Source organism: Sminthopsis crassicaudata, chromosome 2 (assembly GCF_048593235.1).
Source record: "Sminthopsis crassicaudata isolate SCR6 chromosome 2, ASM4859323v1, whole genome shotgun sequence".
Classification (NCBI taxonomy): Eukaryota; Metazoa; Chordata; class Mammalia; order Dasyuromorphia; family Dasyuridae; genus Sminthopsis; species Sminthopsis crassicaudata.
The window spans coordinates 559,143,138-559,166,051 of NC_133618.1; the positions used below are offsets into that span (position 1 = coordinate 559,143,138).

At 32.1% G+C, this 22,914-nt stretch overlaps 1 protein-coding gene across 5 annotated transcripts in view; it reads right to left on the minus strand.

Annotated features, from left to right (window-relative positions):
• The window catches only part of MCTP2 (multiple C2 and transmembrane domain containing 2), a 260,840-nt gene that overhangs the window by 3,509 nt on the left and 234,417 nt on the right, over nt 1-22,914 (minus strand). For all 5 annotated transcript variants that reach the window (XM_074295061.1, XM_074295057.1, XM_074295058.1 and 2 more), the window contains 3 exons: nt 13,048-13,157; nt 8,775-8,884; nt 398-495 (listed from right to left, as the gene is read on the minus strand). In XM_074295061.1, coding sequence (XP_074151162.1) covers nt 398-495; nt 8,775-8,884; nt 13,048-13,157 — 318 coding nt within the window. The remainder of the gene's footprint in view (nt 1-397; nt 496-8,774; nt 8,885-13,047; nt 13,158-22,914) is intronic.

Below are 22,914 nucleotides of genomic sequence, written 5' to 3' on the forward strand. Positions count from 1 at the left end.
CCCCCTCCTCCCAACATCTCTTCATCTGGAAGTGGGAAAAAATAAGTAAAACCTCCCCAGGCTTTGTATCTCTGTCTCTGTCACTTACTGAGCATATTTTATCCCCTTCAGGGAAGCCAGAGAGCAAAAAGGTGAGAAAAACATTGCTAGGTGGCCACTCGGTGTGAGTTCCAGATCATTTTTAAGCAGCTCTTTTTCAGGATAATTTTCCACAATCATCTTATGCTTTTGACAAAGGTTTTGTAGCTGCCTCCCCTGCTATCCATCTCCCTTTATGGATTTTCTGATTTCTTATCTCTGTTATTCAAAAAGCTCGTGCATTGTATTCTTCCTTCACAGTGGCAGCAATGCTACTGCTGCCTGATGCCCCTGTTGGTGGTGGTCATTCATTACTTACCTTTTGAACATCAGATGGTACCCTGGAGAGGAAATCTAGTAGCTCATTATTGTCGATGGCATAGGGATTTCTAAGCTTCTTAGTAAATTTATTTATGCCTAAAAAAAACCACAGAAACATAGGGCCTTTTAAATTTCCCATTTATTTATTTATTTGCAAACTCCCTTGGCCAAGTGGTAGTGATGAGAATGGGGGTGGGGAGGGGAATTCACAAGTAAAAATTAGTGTGAAAACAATTACTAGACCTCAAGTCATGCACATGTTGCTGTCATGTGGAATCATTCACAAATGCCTTTTCTTGGAGGAAGTAAGGGGGGAAAGAGAGAAAAAGAACTCAGCTTGCTTTAGTTGTGAAAATCCCATTACAGCCTCAGCAGCAGGGTAGAAGGTACATAAGCAGAAGCTGTGGAGCTCATGTGCTTTTTTGGAATATACTGATTAACAGTCTATTCTGCTATGAAAACAAATGTCCCAGAAGGGGAAAAGCCTTTATTAGCCCAAACATGTTCCTGCCTGATGGCTTTAGACAAAATGGATTGGAGAGGAGGTTAAAGAAGGAAGGAGAAAAGAAGAAAAGGGTTTTTTTTTTGTTTGTTTGTTTTGTTTTGTTTTGTTTTTTTTGGTTTGTTTGACTTGTTTTTTTTTTTTTTAATCTCCTCCCTCTCCTCCCCATTCTTCTCTTAATAATTTTCATAGGTTCTTTTTGCTACAGAATAGAACTTGACATTGATTATGCTCTGATCTTGCAAGACACTATGAAATGCAAAGTTATTATTGGAAAATTATCTTACTATGGTTACAAACTTCATTTATCAACCACTATAATATTATTTCTAGTTTTCTGAGAAGTGAAGTGAGTGCTAATTTAGGATTTGAATGATGATAATTAGAAGGTAGAATCAACATTTAAGACGTCAATATGCTACAAACTCCCACAGACATGTCTATAACTTATGTCAATATGCATGTTCAGACTAACCCCTCCCTGTAGGTGTGTTTTCCCCTACAGGAGCAGGAAACTCCACAATCTACTATTACTATTTTTCTCTGTTCTTAGAATGCATCTGACTCAACTTATGATCAGGGTCTTAAGCTATATTATTTTCAGTAAATGTCATCTCCTTTTGTTATAGATGATTTTTAAAGGACAAATTCTAGGTGGTCTTCAAAGCATTGCCATAGGATCCTTGTTTAACATGAGTCATATCTGAAGGACCTGGCAGTCTCTAAGATGCTGAATAGATACATAAGTTTATACATACTCAGTCTCCTATAAAGAATAAAAAAATACTATTTATTTATTGAACTTTTTTCACATACATGAAAGATTTGACATTTTCTTAGTGCATTAAATATCGTTTCAGTTTCATCTTCAGTTCTGGCTTTCTCCATGTTATTATCCCCCATACTGCCAACTTCCATTTATGCTGAAAGGGAGATTAACAACTGCTTTACTACCCTAAAGCTAATAGGAACTGACCATTGTCCAGAACTACAGGATCATGTGGTGGCTTGACAGTAAAAAGGCTGCTCAGTAATGGTACCCTTTTTCTTAACAAAAGGCTGTTCCCACCAGGGCTTTTTCCCCCCTCTATCCCTACAGAAAAATTCATGTTTCTAACTAAAATTTCCCCATAGTTCCTTTAAACTAAAATACACTCAACTATGCTAGTCTGAAGAAATTTAATTGTGGGCTTTTTTGGCAAAAGAAAACAGACAAGGGAAAACGATGAAGGGAGACAAAGACGTATTGAGAAAAGATATATCTTCTATTGTTAATTATATATAGTGTGCGCATCTGGAGTCTTTACAATGAACAGCAAGGCAAGGATAATATCACAACCGATCAAAACACTGCATTCTTAGTGACTGAGAAGATTATAAACCTGAACAGCAGCTCAAATGTACCAATAAAGGCGGAAGTTGTCCACAATGCACTGAAGCTGTCTGAAGTAATCTGAAAAGCTTACTTAGAATAAAAAAAAAAAAAAAATTATATGAAACTGAGATTAAATATTTCAAAAAGCACACCTTAGTTTATAAGGTTTTGTGGGTCTAATTCTTTTTTCTTATCCCCAAACAATATTCTTTAATATGAGGGCAAGGATCAGAAACCCAGGAGTCATCTTAAATCAAGAAAGGCTAATGATGCAGTAATGAATAAACTGTTGAAATAATATATAGAATGAGGATAAGCTATGGACATTAAAAAGTGCTTCCAATGTCTAGACCAGATAAAAACAGGATCTCTTTGTTAGCATGCAGTTTGAATATTTCAGCAGAGTAAGAAGGAGAATAGGAATTTCTAATGTGGAGATTCACTCTGTTGGGAAACTATCAACTAAACAATACTGAAAAGGTTTACAAGCCTATGAAAGATGGTTGATGGGAAGATCTCAGCAAAAGGAAGCATATGAAGCCTTTTTTTTTTTTTTAAAGGAAGGAGTCAGAGTGGGGAAAAAAAGCCCAGATCTTTTGTAGTCACATGGCTACCTTCAGACCACCCCTGAGAATAGCTTTATATCACTACTTTCATAAGTATTAATGGCAAGTATAGCCCTAGTTTCAAATACACAGGGGCCCACTTTTGTTCTGGAAGAGTAGAATTAGCTCAGCACAGGGAATCGGGAATCTAAGGTCATATACTATGATAAACAAAAGAATAGTAGCATCAGTTATTACTTTCTGGAAGGGAGAAAGAAAGGAAATATTTGCTACTGTGAAGGTTCTCAGGATGTATTGTTTACTACAGAACTAAATCCAAATAATCAAAGTAAAATAATGGTTTGAGCTGACATCATTAATTTGCATAAATTATGGATACAAATGATATTATCAAGTCTAAGTCTATATTAATTTAAAAGCATGCAATGTTTTGGACAGGAAGATACAGATAAAGGACAGAATTTCCCTCAGTCCTCCCTGGCATGGGAAGGAATTATTGAAAAGGCAAGATTGTCTTTCAATTTCATGAGTGATACTGTCCCAATTTTTCAGCTTCTTTGACTATGGGATATAACATTAAGTTAATGTTTTAGGAAGAAATTGGCTAATGAAGAAAGACAGATGTTAAACTACTTTCCCATCACTCTAGTTTGTAAACTTTCTATTCAAAATTTTAGACTATTAATAAGATATGCTTTATTGATACTTAGAAAAGAAAGCTGAATGATGTGCTGTGAGATGACATGAGATCATCCAGATGATCATTCTAATCTTAGTCCCTCTAAACTGATTTCCTTTCACAAGGTAATTAAATTTATCCATTGGATCATTGTCTATAATGTTTTAGATATCACTTTTTAGTAAAATGTCTAATAATAGTGTGATGCAAACTACTGGGTTAGATAATCATATAATTTTGTAAGTTATATAAATGACACGGCAGGATCTATTTGGAATCCCAGGTCTGATATCGAAACAAACATTTCTAGGTTTTAATTTCTTTGTAAAGTGGACTGGATAATAATGTGTCGTCCCGATCAAAGTCTGTAGAAGCAGAGAATTTTGATTAATGGAACATTGCCACAGGAATCTTTTTTGATCTTAATATCTTCAATATTTTTATAAATGCTCAAAGCACATAGTTGCTTTTCCAATGATGAAAATGTTGAAAAGTTTGTAGGCATAGAAAAACAGAATCTAAATTTCAAAATACTGAAATGGGCTCAACTTAATGAACCAAGTATAATAAAATAAAATTCTATTTTAGGATCAGAAAAATTATCTCCCCAAGGATTGGGGAAAGGGGTAGAGAAACTAATTATATAATAGCTGAGATGAAAAAAAGATGAATGTTTTGTAGATTGATTAATCAACAATATAATGAGGCAGCCAAAAAAGAAAGCTAATGCTAATGTTAACTGAATTAACGTAATCATAGACTCTATAATGATAGAGGTTGGACCTGTCAGTGGGATCACATATGCATTATTTTGTTCAGTTTTGAGAATAATATTTCAGAAGGGACATTGACAAGCTGGGATATACTTTGAGGAGAGTGACCAGATGGTAAAAGGACTTGAAACTATGCCATATGGAAGGAACTGGGTAATGCTAGCCCAGATAAGAAATGTCTTATTGGGTTGGAGGTGGGGATATGACTTGTTTTCAAATATCTAAAGACATTTTGAGTTGTGCTTAACAACCAAAGGCAGACCTAGGAGTAGTGAGATACTGAGAGGTAAGTTCTGACTCAAGATAAGGAAAATCCTCAGAATTAAATTTATTCACAAGGGTAATGGTCTGAGAGGGCCTGAGCTCACAATTTAGAGATTTTCAAAATGAGACTGAATGATCACTTTTCACAAGTTTTTATTGAGGTGATTCACATTCATGTAAAGGATTGATTAGAAGATCTCTAGAATACTTCCCAACTCTCAAAGTCTATAATTCTATATTTTAGTTCGATTAAAGCAATTTGAGAGCTTATTATATACAATGAAGTGTAGTAGATGCTGAGAGAAATGCAAAAATAAATAAAACTAAATGTGGTAACCTAATATGGATGGTGACAAATATACACACAGATAAGCAGGAGGGAAAAAAGAATGTAAGGAATTAAAAAATAACCTTCTATATGGGGAAAGGAAAAGGCTCCATAAAGAAGGTGGTATTATAGCTGAACCTTGACAGATGGATAAGATTTTTAAAATAGAAGAAATTGGAAAGATATTTTAGGCATGGAGAATTACATGAACAAATACATTGGTACAAGAACTGCTTGAAAGAACAAGAATTTTTCACTTTGATGAAATCAGCTTGATAAAATTCTGAAATAGGTGATAGAAGACAGGATGAATCAGGGCTTTTGGCTTCAACATTTGCCTGAAAGAGTTCTCTTACTATTAATGAACAAGTTGACCAATCTAAAGGCTTTTTCTCAATCTTCATCCTTTTTGACCTTTGTCTTCTACTGAATAATCTCTCCCCTCTGGATATTCAAAGCATTGGAGATTTAGAAAAGATCCTCAGTGGCCATCTAAAGCAACATGGAGGTCCTGAGAGGATATCTATCTCCAGTGCAATAGATCATACAGAGTCTGAGTATTTAGGTTAAAAAAATACTTTACTAAAAACACTGTCACCCACAGGGAAATGTAACCCACAAGGAGGTAAAACAATACCATAAGGAGGTTTAAATGAGGTCTTAGAAACATTTATTGACCCATAGATTCATGCTCTTTCCCCACCAAAACAAAACAAAACAAAACAAAAAAATAACCACAGCTAGATATTGTCAGTCTACTTAAGGGCAAAGTTAACTTAAACTTCCCTTGTCTGTTCCTCAGAATTTTGATTCTAAATAATCCTGGGTGGAAGTGAGGTTAAGAGAGGTTAACTCAAGCTAGCACAGGTTCTGACCAACACAAAATCTCCAGGGAATCCATTCTACTTTTGGACAACTCTGTTAGTGTTTCTTCACACCAGGTCTAAATGAGGCCTAAATGTAAGCTAAAATTATGTGACATCACCAGAGATTAAAAAAAGCAAATTGAAAGAGCCTTGTAATTATGTAATGGGAGGAAGAAGTACAAAATATCAAAGGACAAAGAAAATGAATGGTCAGAAACTTTGGTAAATTAAAAAAGCTCTTTAAGAAAGATAAGCTCTAGAAAGAGAGTAGAAATTGTAATTGTAAAATATTCAGAAGTCAAACAAAACAAAAAGAACTAAGAGACAACATATGTTACTTTAATAAAACTATGTAACAGTCATAACTATAACTTGATTGGTCTAATTAAAACATTAAAGACAAATTTTCATGACCAAATGTACAATTAGGAGAAAAAAGACATTTCAGAATAGATAAGCCTTCCTTGAATAAAGGTAATATATACCAAGAAAAAAAGATTACCCTTTAATCTTTTAGTCTAATTATCTTATGTCCTGTGACTTTTAATTCTATAACTGTATTATATATGACATTGGTAGATACATAGATACATAGATAGATGGATATGACATATAGATAGACAGATGTGTATACACACACACAGACACACACACACACATATATAAACACAAAACACACACATATAGACACTTTTTGGGAGAACATTAGTAAGTAGGCGGTAAAAAAAACTGCCTGATTTACCATCTTGTTGGTCCCATGACACAGAAATGCCTTATTCACACTTTAAAATAACATAGTAAGAATCTATCATGTAAATTGTACTATACTGGAAAAAAAGATGAAGTATACAAAGGAAGAAGATATGTTTCTGTCCTCAAGAAATATACAATTTAAAAAGCAAGAATGCATCTTGTAATGAATATGAATTGTAATTTCCTGTGTGATTTCAGGAATTTTAGGAAATCATTTTTTTAAAATTATAGACAAAATGGAAAAAAATTTATTTATTGTACATAATATTAGAGTAAATGCTATGTGAATCTTATATACTAGATTATTCTTCCTTTCGATATAAGGGGGGGTGGATAAAATCCCAGCAAGGTGCTTACATATCATTTTGAATGGAAGTCTAGAAGGTTCCTGAAAAATAATATTAAAATAATATTTTTACTTCATTAAAATTAATGGAAAAAAGAATAACCTAGGTGATTTAGAATTTTAAAAAAATAAGGTATTCAAAAATTCTGGAAAGTAAAATATATAAATTCCAAGCTAGAATTTAAAGGATCAGTTTGCTGAATTACAATCAAGATATCTTTGTAAATTTAGAATGAGATTATTTTCAAATTTATTTGATATGTTCTGTATCAGAATTATAAGCCTAAAAGAATGAGAGAAAGTAATCGATACCCTACTTTTAAAGCTTGTGAATTTTGTCCTACACAGGGTAATCAATAAATGATAAAACATATTAGACGATTGAACACAGTGATCAAGTAATCAATATCAATATCTTATGTTATAACAAAAAGTCCTGTGGTCTTCTGCAATATATCAGTAATAATAATATAAGATCCTATTAAGCTAAATTGAAGTATCCAGGTCCTTGAAAAATATTTTTCAAGTGATTTTGGTAAATATGAGAAAAGAAGCAGAAAGAATTGGGTTCAATAAGGACAAATGCTGTGTAAGCTCTCTTGGCTAGAAAAATATATAAATGAAAAATTGTAAGAGCCTAATCATATACAAATATGATATAAAGTGGATGGATAAGTAAGACAAAATTTAATTAGTCTCCATAATAATCTCCTCATTTCCAAAAAAGTCCCTATTTTCTTTCTTTCAAAGTAAATAAAATTTTATTTTAAGAAATTCTATCTGAGGTCTATATTGCTTCTTTAAAACAAAATGATGACTTTATTAGCTTTGCTAAATACTTGTTCTTAGAAAACAGTTCATGTCTAAGACACTAATGCTTCCTAGAGCATACTCTCCCATCTATATGACTTTCTTCAGTATTATAGAATTTGAAGAGCACCAAAAGTGGCAAGAGACTAGATAATAACAGAACTGTGGGATTTTGGCATTGAAAAGTCATGATTGATAGAATTACAAAGAAAAAGGTTCACTTTGAAATTTGAGTCAATAATCAGAAGAGCTTTCAAAATTAACTAGCTTCTCCAACATGTTAAAAAAAATCTTTCAATGAGTTCTTTTCCTATCACATCATAATACAGTGCTCAATCAGAGGCTATCCCCAATACTATTTATTACTAAGAATACTAAATCACAACTGTTACCAAGAGTATTAAATACAATGCTAAATTTTCCTCTATATTTGCCATTTCTTTTTCTATAAAAGAAAAGTAGAGCTGTTCATAGGTTGAATAATGCCTTTTTTTCTCTTCTGAAAAATAGTTTCCCCATCTTTGAAGGATTAATTATGGAGGCATAGATTATTTCTTTAAATGCTTCTGGACTACAGACTGAATCATTTTTTTGTTTTTCCTATAGAGAGAGATGAAGAATTGGGAAATCCCTAGAAGGGGCCCAATTTAATATTATATAGAGAGCACCTTGTAGGTATTCATTCAATATATGAATAGCTGAGTTTCCTGCAAAGATGCACAAGCTCAGCTATGTTTTATTCAACGATTCTTATAGTTGAGAAAATCCAAAGGGAAAAAGGACAAGTAAATAAACATACATATACATATGTATATTTGCTTGTTTATATACTTTCATATACATATATACATACATATATATACCCACATATATATATATATATTTATTCAACATTATTCAAAAAGTATATGTGTATTCACACATAGACACACAGTTAAATTATCTTCTAGGTAACAGATTATTTCAAGGAAGTACTGAAAATTTTTTACTTGAAGAAATTTTTATAATCTTGTATTTAATTAACAATAAATTCTATAGTTCATGCTTTACCACATCAGTTAGTTGTATTGTTTCCTAAAACTCAATGGGAGAGAAAAATCAAGCAGAACTTACCCCATATTAAAATGATGTAGCGCAGTGGTATGAAGTACAAAGTAATGGTGGCTGCTGCCAGTGCTAAACAGGCCAGTCCAGAGAGAAATGGGACTGTCCAGTTAAATGTGCTGTAGAAAAATGAGGAATTTAATATAGATGTTTCTGAAATATTTAGCATCATATTACATTAATCCTGGCATATCAGTCTATTAAGTATGAATTAATTGCTTACTAAATACCAAACTATTTGAGATTCACACAAATTCAAAATTTCCTTTCAGGCAACTATATGCTTTTCTGAAAAGAAAAGAGGGCACTTAAAAAGATGTCTGTCAAAATATCAGTAGCTTAACATTTATGGAAATGTCCATTCCTAAAAATATACATTGACCATAATAGTAATTAATGTAGAAAAAAGTTGCTATTTGTTCCCTTAAAAAACCTTACTACTAAGATGGAAGGCACTATCTTTAAAGGTTTAGGAATAGAGATACTTTGATGTTGGAACTTAGAAAAGATTTATTTCCAGGGATCTCTGGATCACTATTTCTGTTTCTATTTTAGCTATCTATTTTTGGCAACAAATACTGAGGAATAGGTATATTCATATGATCATTTAACATTCTATATCAAATATGTTTCATATTTAGAGATCTAAATATCCATTCACAAGAAAGAACTAAAACTTTTACATATTCCAAATAGAATAATTTTATAATTTTCACAGGTATATGGAAAAAACATGATTCTTTCCATTAACGAGATCTCTTTCTATAATTAAAACGGATAGAAACATAGCAGTTGGTTACAGGGAAAGACAGTATGAAGTGTGACAGTGTGAATGGATTGGAGAATATTCCTGATCATTTTTGGCAAAATAATTCAAAGAACTTTAGAATGTGTAGAACGAACTTTTCCAGTTATTTTCCATCATTTTTCCAGTTATTTAGGCATAGAAAACTGGTCTGATTTCCTCCTTCCAAATTGAATTCCCAAATCTACTTCAGTTACCATGGTCCTGTGGTCCTATAAATTCTTTGTCCTTATATTGAGACTTAGAGAAGTACTATGATTTGCCTGGGGTCACAGAAGCAGCAAATAGCAAAAGTAGGATTGGAATTCTTACTCTTATTCTAGCATTCTGACCTCTACAGCATATTCTTTCTCAAGTTAATAATCTATTTAAAAGTCAGAATAAGTTGCTTAACATATGCCTTCCTCAGTTTCCTCAACTGTAAAATGAAAACAGTAACAGTACCTAGTTCTTAAGATTGTTGTGAGGATAAAATAGATAATATTTGTAAAGTGCTTTACAAACCTTAAAATGCTAAATAAATGCTTTAACCACATCATTTCTGATCATCTTCATTGACAATGATTACCTTTCCTATTGTAATCTGACAGAACTTTGTCTGTCCCAGTATTTTTATACTTGCTTATATTAAGCCATTACTATTTATGTAGAGCTATACATATGTGTATGTAAGCATAATCTTTGAGCTCCAATTAAAAGTCAGGGATTGTGTCTCCGACTTCAGCAATAAACTATATTATGATAAAACAGAATAAACATAATTCTGGTTCTGAACTGAAAGGCTGGGGTTCAAATTCCAGATTTAATTGCTAGTTTGTGACAATGGAGTGCTACAGTGATTTCATGTATCAGAAGCAGAATTTGAATAAAGGTCTTGTTTCCAATACCTTGACTGCTCTACTACCTTCCTGCCACATAGCAGCTACTACAACCAGTCATTTGAGATAAAAGGGCAAAATTGAAATAGTCTCTATCCTAAAGAAATTTATAATTCATTATTATTTATTAAATACCTATTTAAAAAGATAAGTGTTCAAATTGAAATTTTATATATATATGTGTGTGTATACATATATATTTATATGTATATATTTATTTTAAAGTTTACAAAGATACTAGCTGTTTGACTTTGGGTATGTCACTTAAATCTTTGTCTGCTTCCTCAATTGTCAAATGAAAATCATAACAACTCTGACTTCATAGTTATTTTTTTCTCTGTTTTATGATAGTTTTTTATTTATAAAATATATACATGGTAAATTTTCAACACTGACCCTTGCAAAACTTTCTGTTCCAAATTTTTCCCTCCTTACCCCAACCCCTTTCCCTAGATAGCAGGTAGTCATGTCAAATGTTAAACATGTTAAATAACTTCACAGAGTTATTTTAAGAATAAAATGAAATAAATATGTTAAGTATTCTGAAAATCTTAAGATGATGTTATATAAATGCTAGTTATTATTATGAGGTGGATGTTTAGTAAATATTTGTTGACTAAGATATACTATACAACTAAAGTATTTGTGATCAAATGAAAATTCAACTTTCATGGCAATAATGTAATGACACGAGGGGTCTAAAGTATCTCTGATATTACATAAAATTAGAAATATGCATATATAAAAAACTGTTATTCTCCAAAGATTTTTGCTTAAATCAGTTCATCCATCAAGTGTAAAAAAGTTGGGTGAAACTTTTCCTGCTTCATGAACAGCAAATTACAATGGAATTCCAACAGAGTTACACATGACATCCCACTTTAATGCCTAAAGGCTCTTTAAGGTCATTATTATCAAAATGAATAGCAAACAAATTATAGTAGCAGAGCTTTAGAAGCTTTCCTCTACTGCAGCTGGTCAGAACAGTACCCTGTTCATGGACTGGAATATATGTCTCAGACATTGCCACCACAGCTGCACAGGCAGGGTAGAACCTCAAAGCCCTTGTAAATTTTTGTTAAATCATTCTTCTGTCTTCCTCTTAAAAAAAGAGTCTTTCCTCTGTTTTCTTTAATCATTCAATGGACACATTTATTCATGGAAGCTTTTAAAGCAATTAGAAACTCTTAGCCACCTACATGATGGTGTTCCTTTTATACCATCACCACTTTATTGTTTTACTAGTGCTTCAGTGAAGTTAAATATTTCTGAGGCTTATTTCAATATATATTAGTCAGAATTGCCTTTGTTTCTTACAAAAGATGAAGAAGATAATTTATAATGCATTTGAGTAGAAATTCTACTTTTCTTAAAACTTCCCTTCTCTTAAGTCATAACCAGATGAATAGTGTATAATTCAGTAGGGACAAACTAAAATAAAATTTACCTTAAATCCCCAAAAGGTACCTATTATGGTAATAAAAAATAGGCTATTTATACATATTTGCCTGGAAAAGATAATTATAAGGCAATAGGAAAATGTATTCATAATTTGAATGTTTTGTTACAGATTAAGAAGAACAATAATAGTTAATAATTAAATGCAATGTTTTAGGGTTTACAAGTAATTTTCGAACAGCAACTATTATCATCTCTATTTTATAGATGAAGACATTTAATTTCATTAAGAGTTTTCCTGGTCACAAGGTTGGTAAGAGTCAGAGCCAAAGAATTTAGGCCCACAACCTTTAGTTGTAAATTCAACATGTCTTCCATTCTATCACCTTTACTTTTAGGAGAAAACTCCCTCTATCAAGGCAAATTGGCATCAGCTATGGAGACCTGTAGATTTATACTTTGCTAAGCATCAGAGAATACAAAGAGGAATTCAAGTGAAGATTAGATTGAGCATGGTGCTCAGAGTAGAAATACTAATAATAATCAAGAACAATAGGGAGCAGCTAAGTGGCGCAGTACATAGAGCACCAGCCTTGAATTCAGGAGGACCCGAATTCAAATCTAATCTCAGACACTTAATACTTCCTAGCTGTGCGACCCTGGGCAAGTCACTTAACCCCAGCCTCAGGGAAAAAACCAACCAAACAAAAAAACATAAAACTTTTATTATTAGAATTAGAATTAGAAGCAAAATAACTTTTTTACTTACTCTTCTAACTACATCAAACTCATTTTAAAAACAAATCCCTATAGACTGTGTATTGATTTGAAAAAAAAAATTATTACCTGTATTATACTGTATTTTATCTATTTTATTAAACATTTTCCAATTAACATTTCAATTTAGTTGAAGAATTTTTCAGAGCATATATTTTTCAGGTCTCTTGTTCCCTCCAAAACAAGCTTGACATCTGTGCTTTAACTCAGAGCACTCAGTATAATAAGTAAATTTGCTTCCTATGTTATCCTAAGTGAGTTAAGAGAATAAGAGGGTTGTAGCCATGGAGCATCCAAAGTCAAACAGGACTTAAAAAAACAAAACTTTTCTTGCATTTAGCTGAATCTTTTCTGTATAACATTTGTGTCACATTGTCTTGGGCCTTAACCATTTGAACAGATTTTTTTTTTTAACAACACTTACTTTTTAATTCGTTCTCCAAAAGATGCCATTTCTTCCAAGACATTTTGAACAGTTGTAATAATGTCTTGAACCATGTAGATTCTTTCAATGAAACCTTTTTTCTCAGATTCCTAGAGAAGGAGAAAAAATATTTTATATATTTTTTTCATTTCATGCTTATAATAGCATAAGATTAATCACACATAAGATACAGATGCACATATACATATGAATATATGTAAAAGCATACACATATATATGTAGTGTATAAACATACACACACACACATACATTGTTGCTTGTCTTTTGTTTTAGAAGAGGATCATAACATCAGGAAGGTAATGTCATGACATGCAAGTGAATTTTATTTAAATGAGAAACGGCTGTGCAAGGCCAACTACCTCACTTTCTCCTTCAGAACCATTTGGGTCTAGAGACCAGATATAGGTCAGGATAACCGGAGATGGTCCTGGATGCAATGGGAGACTTTGGCCTTTTTAAGCTATGGTTTTTAACAGGTTTCAGTTTGAGGCCAAACCCATTCAATAATTAAAACGAGGTAGCAATTGAGGCAAAGAATGGCCTCTTTTACTTGTTTAAAAAATAAACAAATAAATTTGGAGGTGAGGGCTCTCATAGTTTCTGGCAAAAACAGAAATGATTCATATTTATATTCATACTGAATCAATCTGGACCTAAACAATGATCAATTAGGGCTTGGCCTTGGACCTAATGTTGGCCAATCATTGAGAGTCAGAGTGATTTGGATTTGAGACATGGGCCTTAAGAAAAATGTAGCCAGTAACCCCAAGATATCTTAGGAGGGTTCAGGGGGAAAAAAGGAAAGGGAAAAAGAAGAGAAGAGACGAGAAGAGACAAGACGAGACGAGAAGAGAAGAGAAGAGAAGAGAAGAGAAGAGAAGAGAAGAGAAGAGAAGAGAAGAGAAGAGAAGAGAAGAGAAGAGAAGAAGAGAAAAGAAAGGCTAAGATTTCCCACTGTATCCAGGACCATTTCCAGTTGTCCTGGTTTATATCTGGCCCCTTAATCCAGATGGCTCTGGAAGAGAAAGTGAGACAGGTAATCTTGCAAAGCCTTCCCTAACTTAAATACAATTCTTTTGCATGTCATGGCATAACTTTCCTGATGTCATGGTCCTTTTCAAGAATGAAGGACAATAGCAATCTCTGTGAATAGAGCTGACCCACTAGGAATCCAACTAGAATTGGTCAGTTGAGAAACTCTTTCTTTTCCTTCCTTTCCTACTTCTCTCTTCATTGAAGGTATCATACCCTTCCTTACCTGTGGATACATGTGTGTGTGTGTCTGTGTACATACATACATATATATATGTTTGTGTGTATGTATATACACACATATATGCTGATATGTGCATATAAAATATATACACATATATATTTCCTATGTAACTTAGTAGAAGTGTCTCACTTTGATTCTACAGTAAATTTTACTGCCAATCAGCAGGATTAATTAATAAAAGATTATTTCAATATAACAAATTTGGTCAAATAATAGAGAAGTATATAGAAGAGGTTTATAGGAAATTATAGTTTATTAGATAATCTTTTATGGTCAATGAGCTGATTCATTTAATGGTAGTTAATGCCATTGGTTTGATGAGGTAAGGAGAATCTCAAATAATTACCAATTAAGGCATTTCAAGTAGTTTCAAATCCCAATATATATATATGTTGTATATGTTATAGGATTATATATAAAAGTTGAAAGGAATCTCACAAGTCATCTAGTCCAAACTCCTTATTTTACACAAAAAGGCAGTGAGATTCAGAAAGAATGACTGGTCACACAGGTAAGCATTAAGGGTAGCATATGAACCTAGGGATTCTGATTCTAGAACTAGTATTCTTTCCCTTGTACTCCAATGCCTTCTGAGTTTTGTGTTTAATATAAAGTACTTTAGGCTCCCAGATCAATCAGTGCCCCCAAATATGGTAGAGTTGCGGAAAACCAAGAAGAGATTAAAACATTACCATGGATAATTCATAGAAAAAGTGATTAGACTTTATGATATCCAAATCATCCTGTAATTCAAGGATTTTATGAATGACAAAATGAATAATTCACATAAGGAAACTTAATCTAAAGCAAAGTGGTATCTATTTCACTAATCTTCCATGTCTTTTTCAAACAGAATAGAATTTTGTTAATGGTATCACGATTGTTTATTTAGAAAATACCTGTTGCTAAATCATTAAATGAATTTGCTGTACTTATAAATGGTAAGTACTTAAAATTAACATTTTTAAATTAGCCAAATGATGACAAAAAGGTAAAAAGTTCCAAATTAGCTACTCTTATACATAAGTAGAAATAAAATAGGTCTAGATTTAGATCTGGAAGTGAGCTTAAATGTCATCTGATTCAACCCGACATTTTATGGATGAGGAAAGAGAGCCACATAAGTAAAATGAGTTGTTCAAAATCAATCAAATAAGAAATAATGGAGCTGGAATTTAAACCCGATTTCTCTAACTGCAAATACAATATTCTTCCATTATTATTAGGCTAATGTATTCCTGCCCCACAAAAGATACACATTCTAACAGGTTTATATTTAGTGTTTTCTTTAACTATTTCATATATATATATATATATATATATATATATATATATATATATATATATATATATGTCACCACAGTCACAGATACATAGTACCAAAAGATATTCTTTCTGAAATAGTTTTCTCACATATTGAAATTTAGAAGCCAGAGTAGGATTATATCAAACTGCTAAATTGAAGTTTGAATTATGAGACAAGGAGGATACTCAGATTATTCCATTCAGTTCTTAGAAGAGTCAGTCTCCTCAGCTTCATTTCATTTTAAGCCTATCACTGCTGTGTAGCTTCTGTCAAGGGAGTATTTACAATTTAAGAGGCCTTTACCTTTGCTATGCAATATATTGTTATGAGATATAGATTGTTTCTCTTTGTCCCAGTTCATAACTTGTATCTGTGAAGAAGAGGTTTGAAGAAGGGGACAGAGGCTGATGAACAAACTTCACTTCCAGCTTCCCTGGGTAAGAATATGTAGCAATTCCCAGAAATGCTGCAATAATTCCAATTTTATTTGCTTCTATTACTTCCCCATACTTTATATGAGAAGTCAAGCTCATTATTTTCTCTTTTGTACTACTCTAATGGCTCTGACAATTTTGTATTTTCCAATCTGGTTTTTAAATTCTTTGCTAAACTCCCAAGTCTTTCAGCATCTTGTATCCAATAATTAGTTATGCTGTCTGTCTGACCTAATTCATGCTCAGCAATCCAAAATCATATATTAACTGAACACAATCATGAAAACCCATCTATGTTTGCTACATAAGGGTTCATGTGTATAAAGGGACATTTGAGAACATTTGGGAATTTGATACAAAGGGCAGACGTTGTTTCTCCTTCTAGCAGTCTACAGTTTAGGTCAAAACAATTTCTTGAACACTAACTAAAATTTCCACCCAGTTCAATTTCATAATTTTTTTCTTTTTAATGAGACATTTCTCTCCCCCACCAGAAGCCAAACATCCAGTTGGGTTCCTATTATCAAGAAGAAAATTGAGTTAGCAAACCAAAATAAGAAATTACATTTAAAAAGTCATCTTATTTTCTAATTGGCTTGACCTTTGAGTAATTCCATATTAAAGATAAGACCAATAAATAAACAAAAAAACTTTACCATATGAATTCGATCTAGTAATGTTATCATTGTGCACAGGTGACCCAGGCTCTCATGTACACTTGCCCCAGAGTAAAATAAATAAATAAATGTATATATATATATATATATATATATATATATATATATATATATGATAAAAATATCATTCTCTCTGCATCCTCTTTTTATAGATTGTCCAGTAAAAATTGTTTGACATGCAAATTGGAATGAAAAAAAATTAATTATTGGAACTGTTATGTCTGTATTGGTAGCAAATACATCTCCTTAAGAGTATTTTATAGCTATTTGAAAAAGTGCTGGGATAATTATTAAAGATTAGGCAATAGAAAATGGAATTTCATATAACCTTAAGCATGACTCTCAATATTTTGTTCTTAACCCTATTTTCTTCTCACTAAGAAGAAAAATGAGGGACAGATAGATGACACCATGGATAGAATTTTGGGCCTGGAGTCGGATAAACAAGATTTCAAATCTGACATGTAACACTTACAAGTTGTGTGATCCTGAGCAAATCATTTAACCCCTATTTTACTCAGCTTTTTTTTTTTTTTTTTTTTTTTTTAACGGTAAAATGAAAACAATAGTAGCACATATGTATAATGACCACATTAGTGCCCTGGATATCTTAGAATCAGCCAGAGTCAGGATAAGCAAAAGTCTTTATTCTTGGTCTTTTGGCTTTGCCATCAGGATATTACTTATAGGAATCTCCACACCTTTTTCTTTCTCCACCACCAAAGAATGATCCCCCTTGTCCTACTCCACCCTCTCAACTCTCTCACATTTCTCTGTCTCCACCCACAAATCAAGCCAGGACAGAATAGTTGGTCTGGGTCATCCTCCAAGCTTATGTTAATAGAGTATTATCCAATAGGCAATTAGCCTCAAGTGCTTGGTTGGCTCAAAGCAACTCAGATTTTCAGCCCTTTACACATATGTTCCATGGTTCTTTTAAGTATCAAATGAGAAAATTATAGTTAGCGCAGTACTTGGTATGTAGTAAATACTAAATAAATGTTAGTTATTAATAAAAATTAGCTATCAGCTCCACAAATTTTTCTGAGGCAACTTCACCAGTGACTATAAATATGCCATACATATATGTTCCAAATAAAATTCTGCTTCCAATCCTTGCCTAGAGCTCTAGAATCATATTTCCAGTTGTCCCCTAGGTATCTCCAGTTAGATGCTAGATCCATACTGTGGAACACCCAAGAAAAGTAACACATCTAGAATAAGGATATATCTTTCCCCTTAAATTTCCTCCAAACTTATCTGTTATTCAATAACCCTGGTTGAGAACTTTAGAATTTTCTTTGACTCTTTTCTTTTCCTTAACCTACAGTCCAATTAGCTGCTAAGCTTGACTCTTTCGCTGAAATCTTTTGCAAATGCAACTTTGTCTTATTTCCCATTGCAAAAGACCTTAAGTCCTTTCCTTTTTTTTTTTTTTTGCTTATATTATTATAACAGTTTCCTTGTCGAATTTCTCCCACCCAGTCTATCCTCTCAAATTCACACTTTTCATTACTTTTTTTAATCCAGCAAATTTTATTTTGAATTTAACAATTCTCTCTGACCTTCCATTTACAAAATAGAACAGAAGATATTTGAAACCATGAATCTCTATTATGCAGTTGCTTTAATAAAAGCATGTGAAAATTCTACATATTACTTTCAATTTTTTAAAAATAGGATTTTTTTACAATTATAGATTATCCTGCTTATCTGTGTTTTCTTTTAATTCATCATACTACTTTTAACTGTTGTGCTTCTCTGTGTTTTCTTCTGAATTTCCTTCTATTTTCCTCTATTCCTTTTTTTTAATGCTTCACTGACGTTTTTCCCCCCTGGCAACAGTATTGCTAGGTCTTCTATCTTCCAAATTCCCAACCTCTGCTCGTTAGGGGAAAAAAAAGGATAAAACAAAAATACAATCATTTTAACAAGTAAATCTATTTTAAAACAAAACAAATTTATATGTTTTCCATGTCCACAAAACTTTTCTTACCTCCCATATAAAAGTGAATCCTATAGTCTCAAATATCTCATAGTATTTTACCAGAACATTTTTCTTTGAACCTATTCCACTCAGGCAAAAGTCAGAGTTATTTGTGTACATGAATTTCTATCTTTAGTGCCTAAAGCACATATTAAATGTACATATATGTCCCAAATGCATATATATGTCTCAAATAAAATTCTACTTCTAATGTCTCCCTAGAGTTCTAGACTCATAATTCTACTTGTGTCCTGAATATCTCCAGTTAGAAGCCAGACCCACACTGTGGAGTACCCGAGAAAAGTAATACATCCAAAACAAAAGTACATTTTTCTCCATACACTTTCTCCTAATTTATCTCTTTCTGCTACTTAGCAATCCTGGCTGGGAACTTCAAAATTCTGAAGTGCATAGTATATATTAGATATTTAAGAAATATTTATTTAATTAGATATTACATGGCAAAAACCTTTTACAAACACTAGTAGCTTTACCTCAGACCTATCTCCTATATGGAAAAGACATGTTTTTTTTTTTTTTGTTTTGTTTTGTTTTGTTTTGTTTTGTTTTGTTTTGTTTTGTGTATGTGTGTGTGTGTTTTTTGTGGTAGTCAATGTTTTATAATTATCACATATAATTTCAGTTGGAGGAAATAGCCTTCCTTTCTCTCCCTATAGTTGTCTTAATATACAAGGTCATGAAGAGTTTTGCTGTTGTTGTTCTGTCCTGTTTCAAAGAAGAGTAATAACAACTTATAAAAGTGTTTCCACAACCTAATTATCCTTGGAAGAACAAACTATCTCATGTCTTTTTGTAAAGCTTGACTAGTAATACCAACCTACATTGCTCTCTTCATTTTTTAACATCTTTTTGCTTATTGTGTCTAAATGCTGATTGATTGTACAAATAGTACATCATTCATGGAACAAACATTTATTAAGTATCTCCTGGAGGCAGAGCTTTGTAGTAAGGCCAGAGTATACATAAATAAGATTAAGATTACAAATCAGATGCAGCCTCTGCCTTTATGAAATTTACAATCCAGTAGGCATTTAAATCAAGTAATTATTAAATACATAGGATATAAGTATATATGTTCTATTCTCTATTTCACTTAACTATGTTATTTTATGCTATATATCATGTTCTTTAACTATTCTCTAATTGTTCCATATAGGTTATTATTCCCCACACACACACACACACATACATACACACTTCAAAGGAATAATAACCCTTTTGTGGGAAGAGACATTTTATATGTTTTATTTTCCAAAGGCTAACACAATTCTTTAACACAATTTAGGCATTAAATTCATTGACTGATTCCACCTTTTTTTTTGCATTACAACCTCTCTGTCTCATCTCATTTTCAACAAACTGCATAATCTTGTGCATTTTGTCACATGTATATGTTTTAAAGAAATATATATTTGAGAGGTAGCATGGTGAAGTGGCTTCAGCAATACTTCACTTTAAATCCTGCCTCATTTACCAGGTATGTAGCACCAGAGAAGTTATTCAATCTCTCTAGGCCTTAGTTGACTGTCTTCTCTGGAGAGATTGTCTTGACCACCTCTCTATGAATTTTAACTCTATTTCTAGGATTCTGTAATCCTTTGCAATTTTGGGTGAACTATGAAAAAATTTAGCTGCAGATATCTATTTGTATTTTTACTTATTTGTGCAAAAAATATGCTAGTGATATGGGATAGGACTGACTTAGCAAGGGAAAAACTAAGTAAAGGCAAAAATTACATAGGAATCTACCATTTTATGATTTAAATACTGAATAAGATATTAGTACTGACAATCAACAGAGTACAGACTCACTTGCTCCAGAGAAAATACTCTTATCTAACTTGCAGAAAACTGGAGATAACATAATTTTTTAGAAAAAAAAAAAAATGATCTTCCAGGACAAGCCTACTCATGCTGCCCTGAGCTGTAAGAAAGATCATCTGGCAGTTCTATCTATATCATGCTGGCTTTATTTACACATTTCAAATTGAACTACGAAATGTGGTGATAACACAGTTTAGCAAAGACAACATTACATCTGCTGCAGCTCCTAAGCCTCCAAGAAAAGTAACACTGATTCATTCAGAAAGATATAATAGCAATCACAGATGCTTACTTTTTTATACTTAGGACCAAAAAGTATAGTTGATATTTTCAATATGTAACATAGTATATGCAAGAAAAGAGGGAAATACAATGATATGAATAAGTGGATAAACTAGATAATTTGAATTAAGGAATATTTAATTATGTGAAATTCCAATATTTTAGGAAAAAAATTTCTTTTTCAGGAGCTTTAAGATAACAGCATGTGCAAGTCTATACAATAAAGGAATAATATGTATTAATATTTATATAGCTTAGAAGTATTAAAAAGTTATATAAGATTAGGGATGTACCAAGTGATCTAACTTAAATCGTATGTCAGGAGAAATAAAAGGGTGAAAATTCTAGTTCTAGAAATCATGTTTAATCATTTCCTATCTACTTCATCATGGATTGTCAAGAAAAATTGGGATCCTATGATATAAGGAAATTTGATAAACTTGTATATGTGACAAAATTTAACTCCTTACATTAAAATGCTAGTTTCTTTTTCCAAGAAAATATAAACTAAAAAATTCTTTCCAAGAAATTTTATCATCACTTAGCTGCTTTGGTGACTAAGACTATAACTATTGATTCATTAAAAATAAGTTGAGATTTCAAAGTTTTAAAACATATGTTTTGAAGTATTTAGGTAATAATGAATATTCTACCTTTTTCTGAATAATAACTCTTTTTACACCAATCCCAAACCCCAATTGCCACAATTGACTTTTTTTTTTTTTTTTAATAAAGAGTCCAATCTTTCTTCAAGGCCTTTTCTCTTCCTAATTTCTCAGATGATTACAGCACTGTAGGTGAAATAAACTAGTCTTGAGCCTCTGGGAGAGAATTAACACCATCAAAATGAATTTACAACTGAGAATTAATTATACAATCAGTATGTTACTTTAAATCTTTCCTGCATGGTCTGATTTAAGAAAAAAAAAAACCCTTCATTTCTCCATTAATTGCCTGAACAAAAACAGGGACACATTGCTGAAGATTAACTCTGGCAGGGAAAAATATATTTTACACGTTTAAAAATTAGGTAGTGTTTGTCAAAATAGCACACATCAACTTTGTCAAAAATAGATTCAAAATCCCCATCTTCAAGTTCTTTGTTGAATATGTTATTCTAAGTATAAATCAGACTAAAAAAATACCATTTTGATAAAAAACTGTAACCTATTTCTTGAAGCCTAATATCACTGAATATTGATAATCTAAAGAATTATAAAATTCAGAGATAGATTTTAAAGTGATGTTCAGCATTAAAAAAGTAACCAAGAGTATGACCTAATTTTTCTTTATAAATCATAGAAATTGATTTGAGGATTTCTATCTAAATGTAGCAGGAATTGCCGTTTTGACCCCCTTCTGTAAAAAAGCTTGCACTTAAAAAAAAAAAAAAAAACCACAACACTTTGTATGTTATTAAAATGGAGGTGACAAAGATGTTTTAAATTATAATAGAATACTTCCTACTCAAGTTGTATCTATTACACTCAATGCTAGGGAAATGAACACAACTGAGAATTTCGCCTTTGAATCAATATCAGTTCTAAGTGGTTTTATGCTGCTCTAATTTCCTGTACATTACATAAAGCACTCACACACTGCACATGTAACTTTCACACAATTGGTATTCATCAACACATTTTTTGGCACGCAACAGGAAACTCATCTGGTATCAAGCCAGAGGGCTCAAGCAGTAAAAGTAATGAAGAACAAAAAATGGAAAAATAATGATAATTCATGAATGAAAAACCTGGGACAGTTTAGAAAAATCTTCTTTAAAACTTTTGCTAGCCTTTGGGCAAGTTTAAAGTTATATGAGGCAGATAACATAGAATGTCATTGTCATTACAAGTTAAACAGGGTTAATGTTTCCATAGAATTTTTTCATAATCAGTGTAAAAGGGAGTTTCTGTTTTGAAAGAGAGTCTTAGAGTCTGAGATTTCAAGGTGTTTGTGGCCCTTCATTTTTGTGATGTAATAGACAATACAAATCACTAACTGTACTATATATTCCTCAGAACCCTATTTTATTAAATGTT